The sequence below is a fragment of the Rhodamnia argentea genome, chromosome 1 (genome assembly GCF_020921035.1).
Source record: "Rhodamnia argentea isolate NSW1041297 chromosome 1, ASM2092103v1, whole genome shotgun sequence".
Classification (NCBI taxonomy): Eukaryota; Viridiplantae; Streptophyta; class Magnoliopsida; order Myrtales; family Myrtaceae; genus Rhodamnia; species Rhodamnia argentea.
Window position 1 is genome coordinate 29,885,705 of NC_063150.1, and position 24,893 is coordinate 29,910,597.

The 24,893-nt window shown below is 38.4% G+C and overlaps 2 protein-coding genes across 3 annotated transcripts; both read right to left on the minus strand.

Annotated features, from left to right (window-relative positions):
* Window positions 1-1,650: 1,650 nt before the first annotated feature.
* On the minus strand, window positions 1,651-6,005 carry LOC115726002 (inositol phosphorylceramide glucuronosyltransferase 1). The gene is made up of 10 exons (XM_030655704.2): window positions 5,617-6,005; window positions 4,939-5,059; window positions 4,664-4,849; window positions 3,988-4,151; window positions 3,435-3,542; window positions 3,139-3,276; window positions 2,909-3,043; window positions 2,493-2,760; window positions 2,287-2,410; window positions 1,651-2,067 (listed from the first exon to the last, which is right to left on the minus strand). The coding sequence occupies exons 1-10, from the start codon at window positions 5,863-5,865 to the stop codon at window positions 1,950-1,952; spliced, it is 1,611 nt and encodes a 536-aa protein (XP_030511564.1). The 5' UTR covers window positions 5,866-6,005; the 3' UTR covers window positions 1,651-1,949.
* Window positions 6,006-7,482: 1,477 nt separating this feature from the next.
* LOC115726008 (probable inactive ATP-dependent zinc metalloprotease FTSHI 5, chloroplastic) lies at window positions 7,483-20,584 on the minus strand. 2 transcript variants are annotated; one of them, XR_007198608.1, is made up of 20 exons: window positions 19,567-20,584; window positions 18,770-19,241; window positions 17,878-18,078; window positions 17,503-17,796; window positions 17,127-17,396; window positions 16,646-16,735; window positions 16,431-16,562; window positions 15,092-15,265; window positions 14,476-14,597; window positions 13,831-14,032; window positions 13,233-13,361; window positions 12,214-12,396; window positions 11,727-11,846; window positions 11,137-11,322; window positions 10,929-11,003; window positions 10,711-10,770; window positions 10,474-10,581; window positions 9,853-9,933; window positions 8,293-8,464; window positions 7,483-7,925 (listed from the first exon to the last, which is right to left on the minus strand). XR_007198608.1 is itself a non-coding variant. In XM_030655711.2 (19 exons), the coding sequence occupies exons 1-19, from the start codon at window positions 20,451-20,453 to the stop codon at window positions 8,396-8,398; spliced, it is 3,855 nt and encodes a 1,284-aa protein (XP_030511571.1). In that variant the 5' UTR covers window positions 20,454-20,584; the 3' UTR covers window positions 8,007-8,395. The 2 variants fall into 2 exon arrangements, 1 of the variants encoding a protein (XP_030511571.1); XM_030655711.2 differs by lacking the exon at window positions 7,483-7,925 and having other exon boundaries at window positions 8,007-8,464.
* Between the last annotated feature and the right edge of the window lie 4,309 nt (window positions 20,585-24,893).

A 24,893-nucleotide genomic window follows, 5' to 3' on the forward strand; every position in this document is an offset into this window, starting at 1 on the left:
TCTGTCTCGTACTACTTTCTGCTATTTATATATACGCCATCTCTTCTCCTTATCAGCACGGAATAGCACATTGAATCAAGGAAATAAAATTGAAAAAAATTCACAGTTCCATTTAAATTTTCATTATGAAAAGGATAAAGGGAAACAAGAGATAGAGAGTCAAGAGCCAAAGAATCTTTTCTTCCAACTCGGTGTCAATGGGAAAGCCAGATTTGGAGTACGGATCTGTAGCTTTCTGCAACTTAATGGAAATTAGGAGTTGTCATTGGCCATATTTTGAGGATAGGGATGATGATGATTCTCAACTTTAGTAAATTTTAGCTTTTGCATGATTGAAATCCTTGGTTAGTCGCCATGTGTCCTTCTTAGTGGGACAATGACGTGCAACTTGGGAAAAGAGGAGGAAAACAATTTGATTTAACAAGGTCGAGAGCTATCATTAGATAATTTTCTACTGGTTAGTGACTCATCAAGGGACCGTGACAGGTTGCTGTTTATCTTTGGGAAAAAACAAAAAACAAAAGAAGGGACTAATATGGTCAAAAATCCAAAACTAGAACCCTAATTCAATACATACAGGTCAAAAAACAGGTAGATTTTTCATGTCCAATTTCTCCATGTTAGATCTGCCTTACCTTTATTTGCCACGTGTTTTAACATGTATGCATTTTTGCCGGAAGATTGGACGGATTCCTAATAGAGAGTAGATTTGAGCAGGTATCGATTTAGATATTAACGGAAAAAAAAAATCTTTTCAAAGAATCCATAATGGATCACTTAAACTGAGAAAGATTCAGATAATGTGAGAAGCAAAAGCAAAAGAACAGAACCGACACACTTGGCTTAAAGATTTTGCTCTGATCTGCCCCCTTTTATTTTACTAAAACCCCACTTGGGGAATTTGAGTTTGACTTGTGGTATCTTAGCTCAAGTGGCAAGCATATTACAAACCATATCCCACATCAATAGATATTTTAAGGAATATTTTATTCTTGAAATTAGCTTGACCTCTCTTTGCACATTAGGATTGATGGTGGACATGGCGGCTCGCACAAAAGCCACACACTGTGCAACTCAATGATGAGCTTTTAGACAGTAAGGTAAGGTGGCTACATTACTTTATAAAGTGTCCTCTTACTTTTTTTCGGATTAGGTTAAGTCGTCTTCACGAGCGGCAATATTTTATTTTCATGTGTACTGTGGTGGATCTACTAAAAATTTATGCTTAATGGAACATCGGAAGACATGAGAGTAACCTTGTCTATGCCCTGTTTCACGTCTTAAAAAGAAACCAGAACTCCGTTTGTTCGCAAATAATGGACGATTTGAACAACATTTTACAAGGATCGATCGCTCGTATCAATTGAAATAATTAGTCAATCGAAAATAATTTCATTACCAACAACCATTTATGTCTCGAAATATTCATGAACGATGAAAATACTTATCGACTATGCATTTTTGCTTGCCATAAAATCGATTATTTTCAGAAAAATATTTTTCAAGTCATTCATTTTTCACCAAACAATCGGAGCCCAAAATGCATGTCAATCGCCTTCCTTTTCTCTTCAATCTGTCACACAAGTGACAACTATGGAATTTGCAGAGTCCTTCAAAATTTGGCAATTTAAATGAGATTAGGCAAAAGAGTACCGAAAACAGTGCATCGAATAACAATAAAGTAGGAATTATCTCAGCTGAATAGTAGCACGCCTTAACAGAAATGCATACTTTCGTTGGCAAAAAATCCAAAATCTGAAGCAAAAATCAGATTCACATTCCATGAAGGCATGTCACAATTTAGACACTCTAGGAACTTCCTAAGCTGGCCAAGATTCCTCAATAATTTACACATTAATCATTGGGTAGCCTATGTGATAAGTTACAACAGAGAAGGAAAAAGAATTACGTGCGGAGATGGTGCTTCCAATAACAAACATATGCTTCTGCTACCGGCTCAAATCTTGCTCTTCAAAGCCTCTAATGAACGATACAATAGCGAGGTGCTCTGAAGAATAGGTCATGAAAGACGCCAATATAAGGCCTCCACCAACCATCAAACCCAACCTGGTGAAGAACGCAAAGCATTCACGAATTGGTTGTTCATGCAATCCTCACTCAAGCGTCATAGCAAGGAAATAATAAAGAACAGAAAAGCAACATCATAAACAATCAAATTTCTGATCCCAAATGATACAGGAACCAACTGATCATCATGAAACTTGATGTAATTTAAACTAGTAAAGAGAATTGGGCCATTTTGAGAATCAAACTAAAAAGAATTACCTCGCAAAAAGAGCAGTAATCCCGAAAATGCATGGCAAAGCTGGGGCCACCATTGCCAAAAATGCCATGCCCGACCAGTAACAGCAGGTAGCAATGTGACAAGAAGATGTTTGTCGTTGATGACCTGGAAAGCATTAATGACTCCTTGTTAGTATAAAAAACACAAAAGTACGCACATCGAATGCCAATGCTCCAAGTCAACGAACCTTTCCCAGATTCATGGTCAACATGCGCAACCATTTGGACTGCCGCTGCCCTTCCAAGTTTATATACCAAATGGAGATAACCTCTGAACAATACAAAGAAGATTGCAAATGTCCACTCATACATCAATAGCAGACCAGTCCACGGCATTACTTGCCGAGGCACAACTGCAAGAGCCAGTAAGAGAGACACAGCAGCTGCAGCCAAACATACTATTACAGATATCCCGCCCAAATGCATGGGGATCTTTGACGGTGCACCATTTGAGAACTGTCAGATAGCAAACAAACGAACTTATAAGATTAGAAAGATCACCACTGGTGCTTTAACAGAAGCATGAACACATATCTATGAAATCTAACATTTTAAGGTGTTGTCAATAAAGCATTGGTAAAATAGACATGGAAAAGGAAGTAACCTGCTGGTTAAAACTAATGCCAGATGCTGTAGAAACACCAGAATATGCATATGCTCCATTGCTTCTGATTCTATACAAAAGCTGTCTAATGTTATCCCACAATGAACTTCTACAAGAACGACATTGCTGCAATACCTACACCAAATCAAACATCATATAATCAAAATGACTATTCCTAATGAAACAGAATGTCAAAGAAGAAAAACCAAAGGATTCCATGGACTTCCAACCTGAGGAAGAGATCGGTAGTACCCAAAAAACAGAAGGCAAAGAGGTAGCAGAAAAAGGAACTTCACTACAAGCTCATCATTAGGATTTCTTCCCCCTCCAGTTCCAGGAAGGGAATCAGCAAGTTGTTCCCTCACATTCTGTCAAATGCAAAGTTAAACGGGGTTTCTATCACCAAACATACAGATCGCTGCATAAAACAGCAACAGAATTTATGCAACTGCATGACCATGCATGGTGTGTGTCTCCCTTCATCTAAACAGCACAAAAACTGCCAGAAGAAAAGTTAGATATATACCTGCCACACATCTACAGGTTTCAGAAGCCAGGATGTCCACCAGTCCCAAGGTTTAAGGGGTCCAAGTGTATAGTGAATAACCCGGAGCTCACTTTCATCAACCATCCACTGTTCAGCAACATCAAGGATGTCAGAATCAAAATGCAGTCAGCAATAGAACTGCATTTTTGGCTTCGTTGTGTAGTAGTGCTATATTGTGTATCCAAAAAATGAAACAAGATCACGTATGACAATTTCTTTTTTCTTTTGGGGCATTCATTTTCGGGTATCATGAGAGCGCAGCCATCAAAGTTTTTATTAGGCACTACAACAAGAACAAAATAAACCTCAGATAAGACCTATAGAAGAAAAAATATTGAGGGCTCATTAAAATGTCGAGAAAAGCACAACTCCCCCCGAAACACCTACTCTAAGAGGGAAATAGAAAAGGATGGGAAGAAATCCAAGAAGAAGCGACTAAACCTCTACTTTCTTATCTACAAATACCATGCCAAGAAAATAATGTCTCAATGAGATAGCATAGTGATTTGCCTTCACATATAGGTAGCCATACCTTGTTTGCAAGCATGTAAAGACCAACATCTGCATTATATAGAGTAGAAAGTCGCTCCATTTCAGGAGCTGGCCGAGATTTCAACGCCTCTGGGGATAAATTTGGCTCAAAAAGATGTGCATTGGCAAAGTCGCTATAATACGAATTTAGAAAACCCTGATCACCTGTGGAACAACCAATGTCAAAGACGGAGAAGACAAAGAGAGTGTACAATAAGAAGATGTACATAGCTTTCTTTTATTGTGCGGTTATACAAGGATAAAGAAATTGAGACTGTTTGAAGACAACCACAACAAATCTAAGTAGTTCGAAGCAAGAAGAGTATTAATCCAATTCAGACCGACTAATTTTGTGCGGCCTGTGAACACTAGAAGCCAAAATCTTTCTTGCCTGCGAGCAAATCTAGGGTTTGCATCTTGATCCTATTGCACCCCATCGCATGCATGTCCTTACCCAAAAATTTAAATTTTGACAAAAACTTCATTTCCTTCTCATAACTCAACAAATTCTACTTCATCCAGTATTTCAAATGCAAGGATATCTGTTTACATACGTTGGTACAAACTCATCCTTGGCAAATCCAACCATCATAAATCATCAGAGTTAACAAATTCGAACTAGCTAGACAGAATATATTAACATCACATCAACCCCAACATTCAGAAAAGACATTTACCTCCAGTGTAAGAAGGCAGGGTTTGCACTTTGCCCATCATGTCATTAAAAAGAGGCTCAGAAGGTTCCACTACCATGACTCCAGAATTAAGCCTCTCCGAGTGCTTCAAGTTAGCACAGAATTTCCGGCATTTAAAAAGATCCTCAATACTTTTAACCACAATAGTATCCGCGTCCAAATAGACAACTGCACAATGAAGGGAATGTTTTCCTCCATTTGAGAATAAAAAAGGAACTATCCCGAAAAAGAGAAAACTGCAGAATAGCCACAGTTACCTTTTTTATAGCTAGTCATGTTGAATATTTTCAGTTTGGTGTAGACACCCCAAAACCTAGCCGGACGCTTTTGATTGGGGTTTGCCAGTAGACTGATCTTATCCACTATCCAACCATCAGCCTGCACAAGCATTCCAAACTTTTTGAACTCAAAAGACCATAAAAGATTTCACTCGATCTAAACTGCCTCCTCGTTATACTCCATGACTTGACAAGGGAAAACAGAGGACAGCAATGAACCCAATTAATTTCCTACCACAAATAGTGACAGAACGTAACAGCATTAACCACAAAGCTGGAGTTTTCCAGCTTAATGCCTTAATTGTTTCAATACCAATCAACAGAGCAATCAATACTTCTATTTCCAGGATCCTAAGTGACAAGCCGACCTCGAAGTCATCATCTTTTAAAAGGCCATTCCAACTTAAAAGATTATGCACTAAAATCAGCAAACACTCGTGAAACATAGCACGAAGCACGAAATTAGAGTTTCTCAGCTCCTTAAGCCGCTTCAAATTTCTAAGAAACCAACAAATCCTAGAGCATAAACCACTATTCCTTAACAGCTTGCTCAACGAGCCGTTGAACTGGATGCGCAGCAGGCTACTTCAATAGCAAAACGAAAACGACATACGTCTTTTCCTTCCACAAACTATATGTATATACATAGAGAGAAACCTTGAGGAGCTTCTTGGCATAATCGGACACGCCGTCGGAGACCAGAACCACCATGTCCTTGGTGGTCCCGGTGTCGCGGATTGACTTCCCCAGCACACGGACTCCCAACAAGAACTCATCGCCGTACAGGAGCGTGACGTAGGCCTGGCCCCGCGAGGGAGGCTGAGATCCGGTCGAAGCCGCCGATTGGACCGAGAACAACAGGATCGCGGCCGCGAGGAGGAGGTGGGCACCGCTACGGCGGCTCATTCGGGCGATGCGGAGGGGGTTGGATTTTCTCGAGAAAATTGGGGCTGATGGTGGGAGGAGATTTTCTCGAGAAAATTGGGAGCAGAGATTTTTGAATTTGGGGAGTGTGGCTTCGGTTTCGCCCGACGCCGGTATTTTTTGACTCTTCTTGTGTTTGAATATTCGCCTCTTTTTGGATGCTCAAGCGCGTGAACAGCAGCGGAAAAATGGAAAATGGAAAAAAAATAAAATAAAACAGCATTTTCGTGGAAATGTCTCCTTTTATCCAAGACTTTTTTTTTTTTTGTCGAAATTATCAAACAACTAACAATGAGAAGACATTCGATGCTCATCAGCTTCCACGTCATCGGCCCATGTGGCACATAGGAGCACATGTGGACCACTACAAAGTCGACACGTGGCAGTGACTTTCCTCCTTAACAATACTCAATAATAATGATATTTTGGCCCCCGGAAAATCCTTTTTTGGCAATTTGTTTGAACTCAATATTTTTTTCGAAAAAGAGAACCTTTGTAGAATCAAATAAGTTATACATCAAATTTCAGATAATTCGTTTGGCAATAAGATATGTTATTAAGCTGCTTGATTTATTTATTTATTTTACTTTAGGAAGATACATATTGTGCATTTTTTTTCAATTAATATTGTGCATAGGAAGTATGGTAACTGCGGCAAATAACAAAACTAAAACTATAGTTCAAATTTGAGAAAACCTATTTGTAAGTTAGATCTCCCGCTATATTTTACTTCAAATTTAATTTAAACTGTTGTTTAAATGAATCCTTGATATTATTGTCATACATTATTTTGAAAATAAGACGTAAGAATATTTTTTTGAAGATGTTTTCTTTTCGTTTGTCCTTCAAATTTTAGAATCAATAAGAGGTTATTGTCGAATCAAGTGCAAAAAACCACATAAAATAAAACAGAAAAAGAGACACTTTGTCAAGAGAGAAAAAAAAAATACTCGGAATGGAATATTGGAACTACGTTTTATTGCCGTGGAAGAAAGAAAATATACGTTTAGATTTTTTTTTTATTTGTCCAGTTTGAAATAGGGTATTTTTTTTTTAAAACATTTTTCGAGGATCCTCGTGCAAATTATGGATGAACTGTGAAGGTTAAATTAGTACAATTAATGTAGTGAATCAGAAAAAGTTGTGGAAGGAAGATTTGTGTTTTTTTTTTTTGCGGAAACATCATTTCCCTACTTGAATACAAATGATGTTTTAGATCATTCATTTGCACCATTTCTAATACACTGACCTCTAAATTATGAACAAAGATTCTAACTCATTGATATATACGGGACGTTTAATATATGTTCTCAAATAACTACAAGTTCTATGTCCATTTCCTCTAGAGTACACCGCTCTACACTTTGGCTCCGTATATTATATAGAAAATAAGTGATTTGAAAAATATCTTCTTAAAACTATTAGTTTATTTTGCTTGAAATAATCCATGGATAAGAAATGTTCTTATCATGGAAGATAATTTGTCTTAATACCTCATGGACGAAGACAATGCTTTTTGTTCATTCATTTTTTTTTTTTAAGTAATGTAGGCGATCATTTTAGGAAAATATTTTCCAAATACATCGGGATTGACAATGTGCATCGCCATACGAGCCCTTAGCACCCCTTCCTTTTTATGCCCTTCTTGGATGGCCTTATGTAGTAATTACTGTTGCTCTACCAAAACAAAGCTAAAAGATACAAATCGATTATGATGATGATTGAATCCACGAGGTGCCCTCCCTCTTTCTTGTCTGGCCATTACATGGTCCCTAAGGTCCTTATATGGGCACAAAACACGGTCTCCACGCGATCCATCATATGACCAGCACAAGAATGACCTTTCGCACACGGAGGAAAAGTTGGTGCCTCATTCGATCACCCTGTTTGTGCTTCCAATGATTAACTTCACGGTATCGATCTTCACATCCAGTTGAAACCATCTACTGCGCATTAATCACCATGTTTCTACTCAATTTCGAGTTTGCTTGGAAGCTGTCTAAGACGCGGGCCATAGTTCCACCTTTTCTTGTTTTGCTAGTCTGTGACATCAAAGCCTCAGTGACAATCAACCAATGGAAAGTAGTGATATTCTGACGGTAAAAAAAGAACAGATCTCCAAATTGGGTAAGAAGAAAAAATCTCAAGACTGTAATTTTGGAATCAACCGTGAAATTTACATGTACCAAGAGAGAAACAAGATTTTACGGCTTAGGTTACAGCACAAAGAATGAGAGAATTGGCAAACGAGTGAGAAGGAAAAGGGGTGCCTCTGCTCACCAAAGAGGAAAAAGTGGGCAACAAGAAAGAAAAAAAAAATAGGAAGCCCGTAAAGCAACAACCTGTACAGTTAATTTGCCGCGAAACTGCTCCACTCACTCTCTTTCCTGAGGATAAATGGTAGTTTACCTGTCATGAGATTAATGGTCTAAACAAAGATAAGTAGAATTTCCTTCGATCTTCAAGTGCTTGTCAAGATCAAGATCAATGGCTGATTATCGTATCCTCGATACTAGGTTGCCGTGCCTAACAGTGCAGTTCCTGATGCATTCCCATCATCAAGGAAGCCGCTAGATACCGGCTACAAAGAAGACAAGAGGTGTCAGTTCCCTTACATCCTTATATCTAATGTGCATTTTGCCCATAAAGTAGAAATACTGGTTTTCATCTGTTATATGCTAAACTCGCCTACAAATAGCCACAGCGTGATTCAAGTTATAACTTAACAAAACCCACACAAAACACATTATAAAACTGGGAAAGCATTCTCCATGAATATTGGCAAAGAAACATTTGTGAAAATGTGTAAGATGTTGAGATTCAGAAGAAAATGTTTGTTTCAATCCTGGGAAAGCAAAGCATTCTTCGATGACCATGTACCAGCGGATTAAAAGCATGTTGAGATGCTCTCTCGAGGCTACAAATTCATGTGAATCATGCAGCTGTCTCTTTACATGGACAAATTTCAAGAGTTGAGTATTTGCAGAGGGTGAAAATGACAGGGAAGTCAAATTTTATGGCTTCAAAATCATCTTGTATGAAGGGAAAGGTTTACTTTGCCTTTTGCAACGAAAGGCTTGGGGAATCTCATTTTGGTTTTAACCACTATTTGATATGGGCACAAGACATGGCATATTGCTGCTAGGAAGACAGACTGACAGAACTATATACAAATTAGCACAGGCTACAGTATTTCACAGACAGAAGCCACGTATATCGGTAGGTTAATTATCTTTTTATGTTCCGCTTCCTTATAAAATCTTAGTTTAGAGGAGGGAGGTTGATTTTTTCCACTCAGAGAAACTTTAGTGTCATGCATGTAGCTTATACTAGAAGTTCTGCAAATGCCAGACTAAGTTGTCTATGATTAACTCCAACGGTCCAGTTCTCGACCTGAATCATTGGTTGCTTATTGGGCCAGTGAATGATGGTTCCTTCTCTTTCATGTCGCGATTATGGTTGAGAAAAATCAACACGAGCATTTGAGGGGGTCAAATACAAATCCCCGTCAAAGCATTCAAAGACGAGGACAAATTATTCCTTGGGTCCAGTAAGGATACATATTTCCTCAACAAGCTCTGCCAGTCTTCATTAGACTAGATCGTTCATTCTATCTGCTCTTCTTTTGTTTGCTTCAAGCGTCAATTAAACTTAAGAGAACTTTACTATCCAAAATCAAGTAAAATCGAAACTTTCGGACTTCTGTATGCTTTCTAGATTCTCACAGCAGCAAATAATGCAGTAACGCCTAGTATCAAAATTACTAAGCAAGTAGCGTTGTTGTACCTACAAACTAGACTTGCTCAAAAAGCTCAAGTTTGTTCAACTGCCATTAGTAGATTCGTGGACAAGAATTGAGGATCATACTACTTAGTCCCTCGTACATCAATTCACTGAATAAGATAAGGAACTTGATTGCATTCAATCGACTTTTGTTACCAGACAAGCAAAGTAAAAACTCAGATTTACCTGTCCATTAAAAAGTTGAACAAGGGAGAATGGCTCTTTCTCCCGCATTCCACCATTTTCTTCGAGCATCCTTTCCAAGTCCTGCCGATTAATGAATATGTCATCGCTAGTTTCAGAGGATTCACTAAAAAGTGCATAAAAAAAAAGGATTTTGTTGATAGAATGAGGCAGTGTAGCAATTTAAGGTGTATGGACTTACATGATCCCCACTTTAGCAGAAAACAAATCAGGACAAAAAGTATATGGCTCCATTCACATAACTGAAGATGATAGGAAAGAGATGAAGGAGATGAACAACCATCTGTGGAAAGGGTTGCAAGAAACAAGGGACTCCAACGACAAATGGAAAAAAGGGTACTCAAAAATCAAGAGAAGAATTGGCGAGGAAAGGTATTATGATGATAAGAGAGGACATAGACTTCTCCTTTTAGTATTGTAAGGAAGAAACTAAATAAGATACAGTAGTATGATAAGCTCCTATAAATAGCGATGATTTACTCCTATGAATAGTGACTTGTAACTATCACTCAGCCCAACTGCTTTAAACAAAAGAGGATTTAACTGTACGATGACACAGATAATATCAAAGCTATTAGTAAGCTGGAACACCTCCAAATCTACCTTTCCAGTCAAGATTTCAAACTCAAGCAACTCGTCGACAATCTTTTCAAGAACTCGACGATTTTTCTGTAACATTTCCTTTGCTTTGTAATAAGCCAAATCATACATCTGCAAAACAAGAATCCATCAAAGGAGGAACATCAAAGAATCTCGCACTCAACCAGAGATTTGCTGCTCTTTCAATTCGGACTACAGTATATAGTAAGCTAACAAAGCCTAATAGCAACAGACACATGCCTTTTCAACTTTAGCTGCAATCTCATATTCATGGTTGTTCCCCATGCTCAAAGCAGTAACCTAGTGAAATAGAAACATACAAACAGAATTAAGCTAAAGCGCATTAAAAAAGATTCCCAGCTGGAAAATGAAGCTTCAATACATAACAGTACTGTGGAGATTGATCAATGGTCCATTTTACAATCATTAAGTGCATGCAAAATGGAACAGAGAAGTACCGCATTACTGTGATAGTAAATTGCAGGACTGTCATCAGGCCCCCATCCATACTGAATGACCATCCTTGTCGCTATCTGTCACAGGTTATGTATATAAATATATCCGTCTACATGTGCTTACCTTTCACTGTGAGAATTTTCCCTCAAAAGGTAACCTAAGGTAGAGAATATCGACAGACTTCTCAAAGCATAATGTTACAGGACCAACCTCTTGAGCTTGCTTCAGTTCAGATGAAGAAAGAAAATTTTCTTCCCCAAAAGGAAGTAGAAGCTGTGAAGCAACATATGAACCAAAGCAAAATACAAGCTTCTTTTCAAGGTATGATCTTGACTCTGAGTTAGCATTTACAGATCCTTCGCTCCGTGCCTTGGTGATCTTTGTACAGCCAATTCCCTGCAAGAAAGGGATCAAAGCAAACATCTTCATAAGACTAAGGGCACTAAAAACCCATAAGACATGCATCTGCAAATAACTGCCCCCGCAAAGAGGAGAACAAGAAGAACCCAGGACACGTGGGTACACTATTACGTAGCACAATGATTAAATAAGTCTGCCAGAATACTCCAATAACAGATAAAGCTATAAATAGACATCTCATGTCAGTGGGTTTGACTATTCGATGTCCTGTTTCATATTCAACTACCATATGGCGAGCTGACATCCATGAAGGATGACATGCACGGTTCAGCAGTAGAACAGGAACTTTAAACTAGGAATATGGCTCTAGCAGGTACTTGCTCGTAAGCGTAGTAAGGTGCATGCTATTTCATTACAAGAATGAAGGAAAGGACAATAACCTGCCACGAAGATGGTTCAAGCCACAAATTGTCGACAACATCAAAGTTAGGTAGTAAAAGAGCTATAAGGCCACGACCCGCTGCCCAAACAGCATGGGGGAACTTGGTTTCCTCTGTCCACTGTCAAATCATCCAAATTATATAAGCATCTCAAGAAAAGGGAAGAAACTTGTACAAATAAAGAAGTAACTGTTTGTTCGCTGGTTTAGGTATATCAAGTTAGCTAAATTTTTATAATGATGATTCATATCTGATAACTCTACTACGTTCTATTTTTAACCACTGAATTTGTGATATTCCTAATTCTTTAGAGCACATTAAAAAAATAAAACAGTACAGATTTATATATCAGAATTATGCCATTTTTAGATAGTTTAGAAGACTATAGCCCAAGATAGTCCAACGAACTGATAGTAAGTATTTAGGTGAATTAATTGAGCATAACTCCACATCCCACTAGGTCACAAAGATTGGAAAGAACACATACATCAAGTGGAGGATTAAGAAGTTCAACTCCATTGTTAATTTGACCGTATGGTTCCATTAGATCAACAACATTCCGCATGTCCTCCTCAGTCAATGTCAGCCCCAGATGATTCACCAGCATTCGGCTAATCTGCCTCACAACTTTTGTTTGCCGAACCCATTTAGGAACCATATGGCTGAAGGTCTATGCAAAATAATGAATGAATAATATGTTCATAGTAAAGGATTCGTCACATAAAAATATAGATGGGAGAATTCACATTATAGTCAGTGAAGTCATGTGAATAGAAATTTTTAAAAGAAGAAAAAGTGGCCGTATGACCCATGAACAGAGAAGTTAGGAGCCACGCTATCGGAGACACTAAAAAATCAACCAGAGTCAACAAGCAGTATAAATTTAGCGTGAAAAGATCCCATTATTCCTATCATAATAGATGATCAGGCTCTTGTTCAACAGTCACTTCCAGCAAAATTATGACAAACACCAAATGATAGTCATATCCCACCGTTGATATACCCACGGTCGAATTGAAAAAATCTAAATAAGAGTTCACTTGCTTTATTGAAAATGGCTAGTACAGAAATTCTCATGAATTATCCAACATGTCTAAACCAGCTGGCGCATCAGCTTATCAGCTGCTGCATTTTTCATCAGCCAGCTCTTTCCATTGAATTTATACGTACAACCAATCAATCTTCTCGCTCTCACTTATTATTTGCCCATTATGCATTATTTCAGGGATCCTATAGCGTACAAAATTGCATAATAAAGTAACTGGACCCAGTAGCAGTGAATCATCCCAGCATATTCTAATTCAAGACAATCCCTCCAATTCACCCAATCTTGATTTCTGAAGAAAAATTATTTACAATGATAGACTAGCAATCTGATTGAGGACAGCTGATGCAATTTACACAAACTCGATAAATTGAGAATGTCAAGCAGGAAAACACCAGTAAGAACACAGCCAAGCACTGTATTGACCCCAAAGCCCAGAGCAAGTTTAATCATAACCTTACCGCAAACCAACTGCAGTAGCTCATAAGTTCATCTTCATCAACAAATTTGCTCCGAAATGCACTTCCCTCCAATGCCACAGGAACGAGTTTCAGTTCTACAGGTCGTAAAAGAGCAGTCTTCTCGGCCACCTGTGAAGGTAAATAAATTGCTTTAAAAAAAAAAGGGTTCTAAGTTCCCTCGCTTCTCAGAGTGTGTAGTGATTTATTAGTTTCAGGCTTAATGGGCTAATCAACCAACAATCAGGAGGGTAAGCAGTTGGCAGTAGTTGCTAGCACTTGAATATCCATCTACAAATTAACCCAAAGCTGCAGACTAAGAGGACATTCAGAGAACTGTCAGTTATAAGATGCCACAGAAACCTCACAGCTGGAAGGTCCTACACCTGCCCATTTTTACTGGAAATGAGCAGTCTTCGTCAACAACTGAAAGTACATTGCTCACTGGGAAGGAAAGTATAGGGCACGTTTCTTTAATAGTGAATCACCTTTCTCCAGTCTGCCTATTTTTACTGGAAATGAGCAGTTTTTGTCAACAACTGAAAGTGCATCGTTTACTGAAAAGGAAAGTATAGGGCATGTCTCTTTGATGGTGAATCACCTTTCTCCAGTCGACAAAGTCAATGAGCTCATCGTCCATTGTTTCTTTAGCAGCAATTCGTAGTATCTTCTCTCTTTCTGCTTGAGTTGGCCTCTGCAGTTGGAAGACTCTATCCATCCGACCAGGTCGCCGCAATGCCTCATCAATTTGTTTGAGGCTTCTAGTTGTGGCCATCAAGACAACACCATCTTGTTTTTCAAATCTGCATAAGTAATCATGACGATCAGGACGGAAGCAATGCAGAAGCTTCGACAAGACAACAGGGAAATCAAAGAAATAACCTTTTCCCTGAAAGTAAACCATACAATAAAATGACATTTAGGTAGGGTAGCAGGAAGGGAAAAGAAAAAAGGTCATATTTGCACGTCTTCATATCTTTTTCGACCTATAATACTGTTTCAGTAATACTTGGTCTTGGAAATAGATCGTTGCAGTCAAGTTGCGATGCAGAGGAACCTTGTACTGGAGATGATGTGGAAAAGATTAGCAAGCACAAAGATTTAGTAGAAGCCAACACCAAGAATGCACTATAGGATCAGAATATCTTGAAAAAAGACCAGTTGAGAGATTAGTGGCAAATCTAGAGCTAATAAAAGAAAACAGTAAAAGGACAAATTTCGCAAACAGCAGTATGGTTGAAGTTACCCATCAAGTTCAACAAGAAGTTGGTTGATGAAAGCCTCATGGTCTTGCTTTTTAGTGTGAATGAACTTGCCACGGACACCAGCGAAAAGGTCAAAATCCTCAACAAATATTATTACGGGTGCCTACATCAAAGAACATAGAAATTAGTGTTCAACTGCAAAAGAGAATGTTTTGCAAAAGGGAACAGGCAAGAAAGAGGGCATACCCAGTACCACAGTTCTCGTATGAAATTTCTAGTCAGTATGATCAATTTAAGCTGATCACTACTACAAAGACAGACCTTCTGACCTCATAGGAAGCCAGATTATTTAAACGAAAGAAGATTCAGAACTTTTTAGACTGCGAGTTGGGAGGAAAAAGCATTTGTGCAGAGACATCCTTTTCTCAACTACCAAACTAGGCAATGATGACATATTTGAAATGTGTAGAAGCCCAAGCAAAAATCCAATGCCTAACATGGATGGATATAGATCGTTTTCAACTGAAATGTTCTGGACATCAAGTTTAACACATTAAGTGCACCATCTTATTAAGAAAAAAATCAGTCTAAAATCAAAATGCAAGTAAATCAACATGTAACAACAAAGAAATAAAACGAAGGCGTAGAGAGGCCAACCAAATCCCTGGCTGTCTGAAATAACTCCCTAACATTTGACGCACTTTGTCCAACCCATAGTCCAGCCTCCAACTGCTGGGCTTCGACTTTAACAACGGGCACCCTAGCTTCCGCTGCTATAGCCAATGCTAGAGATGTCTTTCCAGTTCCCCTCTCACCCACAATAAGAACACCCTGCAATATAAGAATGAGAAACCCCAGAACTGATTATTCAACAAGTAGAACAGAGGGACATAAATGTGGAAACTCTTTTGTTTCTTTTGTTAGACAAGATATTCCTTTATCGCATCTTGTTTTTACTTTTATGAGCAATCGATGACATTTTTCTCTATCTGAAAAGAAAGTAGCATCACAGGACAAAGGTTATTTTCTTTTGCATTTTCTCAATAATCACATGGTCTCAATCTATCAGAATGGAATCACAATCTCAACTGTCTATTCAACTTGCTCAAATTCTCATTGGTACACGGGGGAGAAGGGTTCTGCCTGTGACAGACAACACAGCAAATGTTCCCCATTTGTGTCCCCTTGTCCCCACATATATGGCTTCATAGCTAGGAAGCAACAATCAGCCTTGTTATGCCTGATCTTGTGAGGTGGTACATTCCCCAGTGTCATGGAAGATACATAAAGCATGCTAACATAATGCTCCTGACTTGGAAAAAGCATCATACAGAATGTGACGGGTTACTTTGCTTAAAACAATGATACATAATCCAATCATCACCATCAATTTAAAAAAATAAGGAGTACCACTAGATTATGCTATATACGTCATACAATCATCCTTCAATCCTCATAATGTAGCTATGCACTATCATACTCTGCAAGAGCAGACCTACTTAAAACAGTTTGTTAAGAGTATAAACAGGGGCACAAGGAAAGAGGAAATGAGGCTTGCTTTATATGACCTAGAACCAGAGAACCTCTCTCCTGAAAGTACTGCCCTCTTCCATCTACTAGCTATCCACAAAGCCTTCTCACAAGCACAATTTCACGTGGCTGATGGAAAACACAGACATACTGAATAGGAAATTGCACCTAACCATAGCTCCACCAAGAACCCTTTATATGACTTCATTGATTCCACTGAGCCACTCCATAAACAAGCTAGTGTCAAAGAACAGTGGAAAAAGGAACTGTCTAGCAGAATCCCTGTTAGTAGACAAACGACTTATCTGGGTTGAAGTTTGAAAGACAAAAACTCCGTCTTTATGCTAGCAAATAACAACCAGCGGTAAAACATATTCCAGACAAAATGAGTAGTACTGTAGAAGTGAATTTTATGCAGAGAACCAAGAGCATAGGGGCATTTCATGTCTTCAAGAGAAAAACATACGCGAGGTGCACGGGCGCCCATTTCTTGAAAAGCACGGGGATTCTGTAAGAAGGCAACAACTTCATTGATCTCCTCTCTCATTGATTCGACACTAGCAAATTCCTTTAACGGTATTGGCGGATTTTTAACCCTCTGCATTAAACAATGCTCAATTATGAGACAATAATTTACAAGAAACAGGTTATACACTATAGAGTTCTTTGTAGCATAAGTACCTTCATTCCATCAAAAGCAGTTTTGATAGGATCTATCCCAGCCTTCTTCATCTGTTTGATTTTTCTTATTTTATACTGTATATAGTATTTCTGCAAGGTGACATAAAGGTAATATTTGATTCAGTCAATCGCACATCATAAGCTACAGAAAAAGGACTTCAACGACTATTTTAATACTCAAGTGCAGATGCACAGAATTCATGAATAGATGAGAAGTTTCTTTCTCAGTGTAGAGGTACCAGCATAGTGTGGTTGTGGTATCTACAATGGATATCTAGCTCCAAAAAGCATATATTATTGACAAGAAACTTTAGCTAGTAAAGAGTCAAGACCCAGTCCGCAATATATTCCAATTCAAAGCACAAAAGACTGAGTAGGAAAAGCAAAAAACTCAATGGTCATGCATTGGCTGAAGTGCAAGCCTAGGGTTATTGTATCTAAAGGATCAAAATGGATATTTAAAACAAGAAGAAAATAATACCACTCGCCGAAACTTCCGCACGTTTGGATTTCTACGTAAAGGCCCATAACCAAGAAGTCTAGGGGCTTTTCTCTTCAAAAACCGGAACACATTATACAAAATATATCCATATGCAGCACTTCTAATCAGAAACCACAAAAACCATTGGAGGTCATCCGTTTTTCTGGATTTAAAGTTCATTTCTGCTTCTGATTGCCACTTCAAGTACCATGTTGAGCCAACAGTTTGATCGATTTCCTCTGGCCATGCCATTCCCAATCGCATCCTTACCTGTGGCACATAAGATAGTAGAACTTATGGACAAAGTTTACAATTAAAGTGAGTGCAAAATTTTTTTATCAAAAACAGACAAGCTGCAAGGTTAAAGAATCAATACCGGGTAGGGGATTAGGTACTCGACAATGGGAAAAAATATCATTATCACTATGTCATCATTTATGTCTTTGACTTTTTCAATAACCCAGCCTCTGGCATATGATATGACTCGAGTCCTCCACAATCCCATTAAGCATTGATGGAGGAGACTCGTCGTCAAAAGGAACTGCTGGTGAAAATTCAACTCTGAGAATGGTATCCACATAAGTTGAACGGCAGTAGGGATCCCAGAAGCAAGCATCTTCAGGTACAACCCATCAAAGCCCCCAAACTCTTCAAACAGCATTTCAAATTCCTAGAAACATGCAGAATAATAATTAAAACCCACAGAAATAAATAAAATAAAGAATAAACTATACGTTGAAAGATGCATTACCTTGATGTTGACATAATATTCCTTTGTGTCCCCCTTCAGAGCAACATACATAGCACCCCAATCATGTCTGATCCGTGCACTTCCTATAAGCTTCTTGGATACGGCATAAGGTACAGCTATGGGATCCATTTCCCACCTATTTTTCTCTTCATTGTACCAGGTTCTGGACACCACCCTATCTCGGTCCAAGAGAATTTGTTCCTTCAGAGTTGTCAAAAAAATATATAAAAATTTATCAGTGTTAGAGCAAGCATGTAAGTTTGACTTTGACTCTTCTCGAATCTTTATCCACTTGAAAAATATCTCAAACAAAGAAGGGAAAAGCAAGCAAGGAGGATATACAATTCTCTTTTCAAAAGTCACAAACAAATGACAATTTGAAAGAGTCGAGACTCAAGACATTCAACTTGGCAGAATAATGCACAAATTCTTCAATGGTTTAGGCAGAAAGCTCATGTAAAAACATGTTTGTGTACTTGTACTGTAAATCTGTTTTCGATTATCTAATAAATTGTTTAATGAAAGTAGTTTATCTTTCCATTCAGTTCAAATCTTCCATAATCCCTTCCGGTCCCCTCTTTCAGTTAAGTTTTTCTTTAAAAACGAGGTCCCTTCTTTAACAGCTTTTTCTACTTGATTTCAGAAGCTTCTATATCCACTGAGAACGAAATCACTTTGAGTAAGAGAAGAGGGGGCACAGCAAGGCAGAGAATAGCTGAGTCACAAGCAGCATGTGATGCCGCCAGAAGTGAACAAATCTTCTCTAATCTGTATGATTCCATGGATGGTTGGGGTTGGGTGGGGGGAGTTGAGAGCATAATACAATTATACATGACAAACCAGTACACAACACACCCACTTCACTGCTGCTGCTCAATGAGCCAAGAGCTACCTGCCGTTGGGTCATATACTCTTTCCCAAAATCTACATCTTCTAGTAGTTTTTTCTTTAGATCTGCCTTAGCTTCTTCACGCCACTTCTTCCACCCATGATACAAATGGAGCCCAATCGCTTTTGGAACCACGACCTCCTTATCCCCGAACATCCACTTCAACTCGATCTCAGGAAATCCCTTGACAACTTCATCAACTGGTGTATTTACAATATAACGCTTCTCATCACCAAATTTCTTCATGGTTTTTCTAATGCGAGCCTCTAGACTCCTCTGCAGCTCCCTAGAATCTTTAAGGCCTTGTTTTATAAGAAGAGAAAAATCTACTGAATCTTGATGAAAGAGAGGACCAAAATCTTCAGTCTCCACAATCCTTGGCAGAATCATTTGTTCCAGGTACTTTCTTTGAGCAATTTTCAGATCTTTCTCAATATCAGACTTCGAAAGCTTGGTTTCGGAGTTTAATGGCACACTGCAGACAGATAGAAACATTTTGCTCAAGATGAAGAAGCACATTCATTTACCTCGGAAAGAAAAAAGAATTACTCAAATGTGGATGGGAACACTTTTGAGCAAGTTGGCATCATTAAACGGGAACCCTGCCAATCTATTCATAGTGCATACACCCAGACCAATTGATAAACGTTTAATTCAAACTTGTGCAGCAATGATGTGGAAAGCCTTAAGGTATCAGCATATCGAACCAACAATTTCACCTAAAATCTTTACTTATCAGTAGTTCAACTGTACCTGTAGTATCAGGACTCATAACAAATGAGGGGCCGTGGAAAATTTACCTATCAGGGGTACTCTTTCGCCAAATTTCCCTCTTGAACCTCTCAACCAGAGCTTCACACTCTCTCTCTATGAAACAAATCTCTCTCACTCCAATACTCATTGCAACCATCTCCCTCCTCATTATACTATCCTCAACATCCCCAACTCTCTCCCAAACTCTATCATACTCGTCCTCCAATTTGCTCAAAGTCTCCTCAAATTCACCCCCTTTTGCAGCTGTTTTCTCATTCTCCCTTTTCGCTCTGGTCGCCTCAACAACAATCTCCTCTGATCTCTTAATCAACCCCTCTTTCTCTCTCTTCAGTTCCCTCAGCTCCTCATACATACCACGCATTATCTCCTCCTGCAATTGCCGTTTTACCAATCTCACCACCTTCATCGCCGCCTCCAACTCCTTCACGCCCCCCTCCCCTCTCCTAATCTCATCCATACATCTAAGAACCACAGCAACCTTCTCCAACAATCTTTTCGTGCAATTCGAATACTCATGCCCTTTCACTTCAGACCCCTCCTCCATTTTCTCCAAATTCAGCACGGCCGCGGCGGCAGGGGCCTGAACTCGGCGAAACGGGGCGAAACCTACCGCTATGAAGAACACCGCGCAAGCCAACGGCTTCACTACGCGTTGGATTACTCGACCCAAGGTCTCGGAAGCTTCTGGAACCCGTGCCGTCTCCTCGCCGCAGCATTTGGAGCTCCGGAGAGGCTCGACGAGCCGAAACGCCTGCAGGCGGGCAGCGCATTTCCGAGGCCTCCACCGCTTCCTGACTGGCTTCGAAGCGAGCCGCCTGCGGTTAGGGAAGGCGGAGCTGAAGCGGAAACCAGTCGGGGACGGCGACGTCTGCCAGGTTTGCGGCGAGAGGAATGGAGTGGTGACGGAATTCATGATGCTAAGCAGTGGAATGCGTACCGCGCGAGTGCATTGCGATGAAGAGAATCAACGGAGGCGAGAGCGAGAGAGAGAGCGAGGCGCGAGCGAGCTTCGGGAGTGTCAGACCAGAGCCGAAGAGGTTTATCTGGGATTTCGGAGAGAGCAGGGAGAACGGTGAGGGGGTAAAACTGTAAATACAGACCCGTTCAAGCTAGGAAGCATGTCTTTTCCGGTTTTATTTTACTAATATTGGACTCTAATTCTATTAACTTTGCAAAGTATACATGTAAAAATATTAGAACACAAAAGCACCTAAATTGAAATCTTATCCAAAAAACTGTACAAAAAGCAAGAGCTTTTTTTTTTAATTTTCTAATTAACATAATGATATGCTACTCGAGTATGCAAATTACTTTCGATCACTGGAAAAAAAAGTTGTTACTTTCGATCACATTTATTTGACATGCTATCAATAATAAATATAGCATGATTTATAGAGAAAAGGTTTAGTTTATAATATTTTTATTGTATCTAATTACTTAATTAATGATCAAGATTACGGTACGTCAAATATTAAGTTGTTTGTGCTTTAGTACTTTGTATTAATTATAATTTATACAATAATCCATGGGAATTGCGGCCTATTTACCTAAAAAAAATCTAACTAAATAATACATATTTTATATACATGTATAGATGATATAGGAAACTTTTAAATTTTTGATGATTTTTATGGTAATAAAAGAACATGTTGGATATAACGGTCTTTTCACAAATTAGCCCCCACTGCGAACGTCTACACTAATCACCATTCGCCACTGCTCCGCTTCCTCCACACTCCAAAATTGCATTTTTTTTTTCCCCTCTTTTAATTTTTCCCATATAATCAGCAAACGAAAAAAAGAAATTCTCTCCTTCGCTACTTGTACATTCCAAAATTTACAATCGGTTCATGAAAATTGATCTATTGCCAGAGATGTATTGGAAATGATACCCAGGATGGCTGGACAGTTAAAGGATGCACATAGCAAGACTTCTACCTCAGAAATCAACTTCTGCTCCAAAAGTTGATTTCCGATCAGAAAAAGGCGTTTGATATCATGACAAAATTTTTCCTTTCGGAACAAAATTTCGTTTGGTAACTATTGAAAATTTCTACTTACGGAACATTATTAACATAAAATTTTCTACGAAAAATTATTGATCCTAACATAAAATGCACGTTATTTGAGAAAATTAAAATGCAAATATTGAGGGTTTTACGTATAATTTGTCATTTAATTATTTATACAAATGGAGACCAATTTTATGGGTAAAATTATATTAATGAATACGATGGTCAAGCTCATATATCCACGTTAAAAACACCGATAGTTCATTTGCTTCCTTGCTTGTGCCTAGAGGTGTCAAATGAGTGGGTCGGGTCGAATTGAATATGGTTCGACCCATTTAATTCGTTTTGAGTCTTTTGACCCATTTTCATACAATATAAATTTAACAACCCATACATAACCCGACTCGTATTACTTAAACACTTCTATATTTAACCAAATCATAGAAATAAATTCTTATAATTTATTACAAGAAATGATATTGCTAAAGCACTCTCATACAATTGAAATTATTTTAATTTTTTAAATTTACTTTTTTAAAATTAAAAAAAAAATTTATTCAAGCAGCGGGAGATGGCGATGGATGGCGGCGGCGGTGGACGGTGGTTGACGGTGGGTGACGACGGGTGATAGCGACGGCGGTGGGCGGCGATGGTGGAGGCATGGCTGAGAGTGAATATAGAAAGTGATTCGTAGAGGAGAGAGAGGCATTGAGAATGAAAAGAGGCTGAAGTGAAAAAGAGTAAAGGTGAAGTGAGAGAGACGTTAATATTGAGAGATTTCTAAGACGTTGATATCGAGAGATTTCTATTTTTGAAAGAAAATAATTTTTTTTTACTTCTGAAAGTAGGTTGAAAACTCAAAAGTAGAAAAATGAATTTGCATAACCAAACGAATTTCTGCTTCATTAATTACGTTACCGAACGGATTTTTGCTCCAGAAGTACTTTTAAAGTAGAAATTCTACTTTAAAAGTGCTATGATGCGCGCCCTAAGTAAGTTGCTTTTGCTCAAAGAGCAGATAAGTGTGTCTGCTGCAAGACAATCTGAATTCACCTATCAAAGAGATCTTTTTTAGCAATTGAGTTTACTTATGACATGGAACAACTCGAATGAGTGTAGTGTACTTATAGTTTCAGAAAAAAAAAAAAAACCACGTAGATACATATTGAGTATAATTGATTGAGTGACAAAAATCCATGCTTGAAAATAATTATATACTTCTATTGGTGTAAGAGCAAGGAAACATAACAAATATTACATGCGCATAAGTGTTGGGCTGGAGGTACGGCAAACTTGGCCAAAACGGGACACTTAGGGCACTTATGGCGATGCTTCTACTTCAGAAATCTATTTATGGTCAGAAGTTGACTTTTTTACTTCTACTCAAAAGTAGAAGTTGATTTTCGATTAAAGAAATTCGCTTGATAATAGTTGAAAATTTATGCTTTTGAAACATTATTGACACGAAATCTTTTATGAAAAATTATTATCGTTTGCCGAAAAATTTCTATTTCATTTTAAAACTTTTTAAGTTCCTTTAAAAACTAATTTTTATTACTAAAAAATATTATTTACTTTTTAAAAAAATTTATTTTTTTCTCCCGCGGCAATGGCGAGCGGTGATGGTCGCAGTGGCGGTCTGCAGTGGTGGTGGTCTACGGAGTTCGGCAATAGACAACGGTAGTGGGCGGGGCGGTGGTGGTCGATGGTTGGCGGCAACCGACGGTGGGCGACGGCGATTAACGACCGGAGGGGAGGGGGGCGGGCATAGTCGTGGCCGGCGACCTATCGCAGCGGAGGTTAATGGTGCGCGGAGGTGGGCATGGTCGAAAAGAGGATGATGACGTGATGAAAAGAGGGTGAGGCATTAAGTACTTCTTAATCTGAGAAAAAATTTTCTTTTAATTTCTCAAGTTGGGGAAAAAGTAATTTTAGAAGTGAAAATTCACTTCCGAAGTAAAAAAATTTTCAGAAGTAAAAATTTTTACCAAATAAATTTCTAATTCGTAAGTTACATGACCAAACGGATTTCTGTTCAAGAAACACTTTTGGAGTAAAAATCCCTTCTAAAAGTGTTACCATGTGTACCCTTAAAGCATCCGACATGGTCAATAGGCATGTGGTCTTACCGGTAAGGGATTTGGGGGGTGAACTGGAGACATAGTATCATCGGTGTGCGGTTTGACTCCGGTGCTCTACAAAAGGCAAAGCAAAAATCGGAGAGAAAAAAGTTAAAGATAGGACGGATAAAAAAAAAAGGAAGATTTCGACATGTAGAATCCTTTTTAATCCATACAAGCATAGCCACTACCTACATTGAACGAAATTGAGCATTTGATAAATAGACATGCCTCATAGCACTAGTCATGGCGTTTGTAGTGATTGTGGGGTTGCAAATCCAACTAAGATGATTAACAGCACTGGAAGATTAACCTCCCTTAATTGTGTGCTGTTAAGGAAAGTAAGAACACGACACGATAACGTATTAGCTTTATGGGTTAATACCATGAAAAATTCAAAACCGGTAAATCTGTAACAAATTTATCTCAAACTATTTTTTTAACCACGAAAACCCCCAAACTAGTACACATGTGACAAATTTATTCAAAACTAATTTTTTGACTACCAAAAATCCTAAACTGATACTTTTGTGATAAATTTACCCTAAAATAATTTTTTTTTTTGCCAAGAAAAATCACAAACCGGTATACCCGTGATAAATTTACCCTCTGTTAAATTAGATTAACGCCACGAAAAATTCCAATTTAATAAACCTATGACAAACATAGGGTAAAAATCCCAAACCGATACATCCGTGAACCGCCACATGCCATCAAACTTAACAATTTGATAGTTAGATTTAACGAAAACTAACGAAGGGTAAACTTGTCACAAGTGAATCGGTTTGGGGAAAATTTGTTACAAATATGCCGGTTTGGGGTTTTCAATGGTCAAAAAAATAATTTAGGGTAAATTTGTCACATACGTCTCGGTTTGAGGTTTTCCGTTGTATTAACCCTAATTTTATCGATGTAGTGAAATTCGAATATTTGCAACTAAAAAGTCATACTTTAAATTAGTGAAAAATATTAAGGCTTGTTCATTTGTTTTCAAGCAAAAGCACAAGCAACATTTTTTTTTTATCTCACCAAATAAATTTCTATTCACCAATTAAGTTTCAAAAAACAATACAAAAGCAAATGTGAATTTAGGTGTTGATACTAGCATTTTGCGAAAATTTCAGATATTTCAACTTTTAAAAAGCAAAAAAGCATGCTATTTAAAGAGGTGTCAAAATGGATTGAAAACTCAATTTTAATCCGTATTCAGTAAGATGGGTC

Excerpts from the sequence above, each read along its gene's own strand:
- LOC115726002 (XM_030655704.2), bottom strand. The coding sequence starts at position 5,865 with ATGAGCCGCCGTAGCGGTGCCCACCTCCTCCTCGCGGCCGCGATCCTG. Across the intron at positions 5,060-5,616 it reads ATGCCAAGAAGCTCCTCAAG|GCTGATGGTTGGATAGTGGA; the intron begins GTTTCTCTCTAT and ends ATGCTTGTGCAG. Across the intron at positions 2,761-2,908 it reads GCATTAGTTTTAACCAGCAG|TTCTCAAATGGTGCACCGTC; the intron begins GTTACTTCCTTT and ends GCTATCTGACAG.
- LOC115726008 (XM_030655711.2), bottom strand. The coding sequence starts at position 20,453 with ATGAATTCCGTCACCACTCCATTCCTCTCGCCGCAAACCTGGCAGACG. Across the intron at positions 17,797-17,877 it reads AATATTATGTCAACATCAAG|GAATTTGAAATGCTGTTTGA; the intron begins GTAATGCATCTT and ends GCATGTTTCTAG. Across the intron at positions 15,266-16,430 it reads TGGGCGCCCGTGCACCTCGC|GGTGTTCTTATTGTGGGTGA; the intron begins GTATGTTTTTCT and ends CTTATATTGCAG.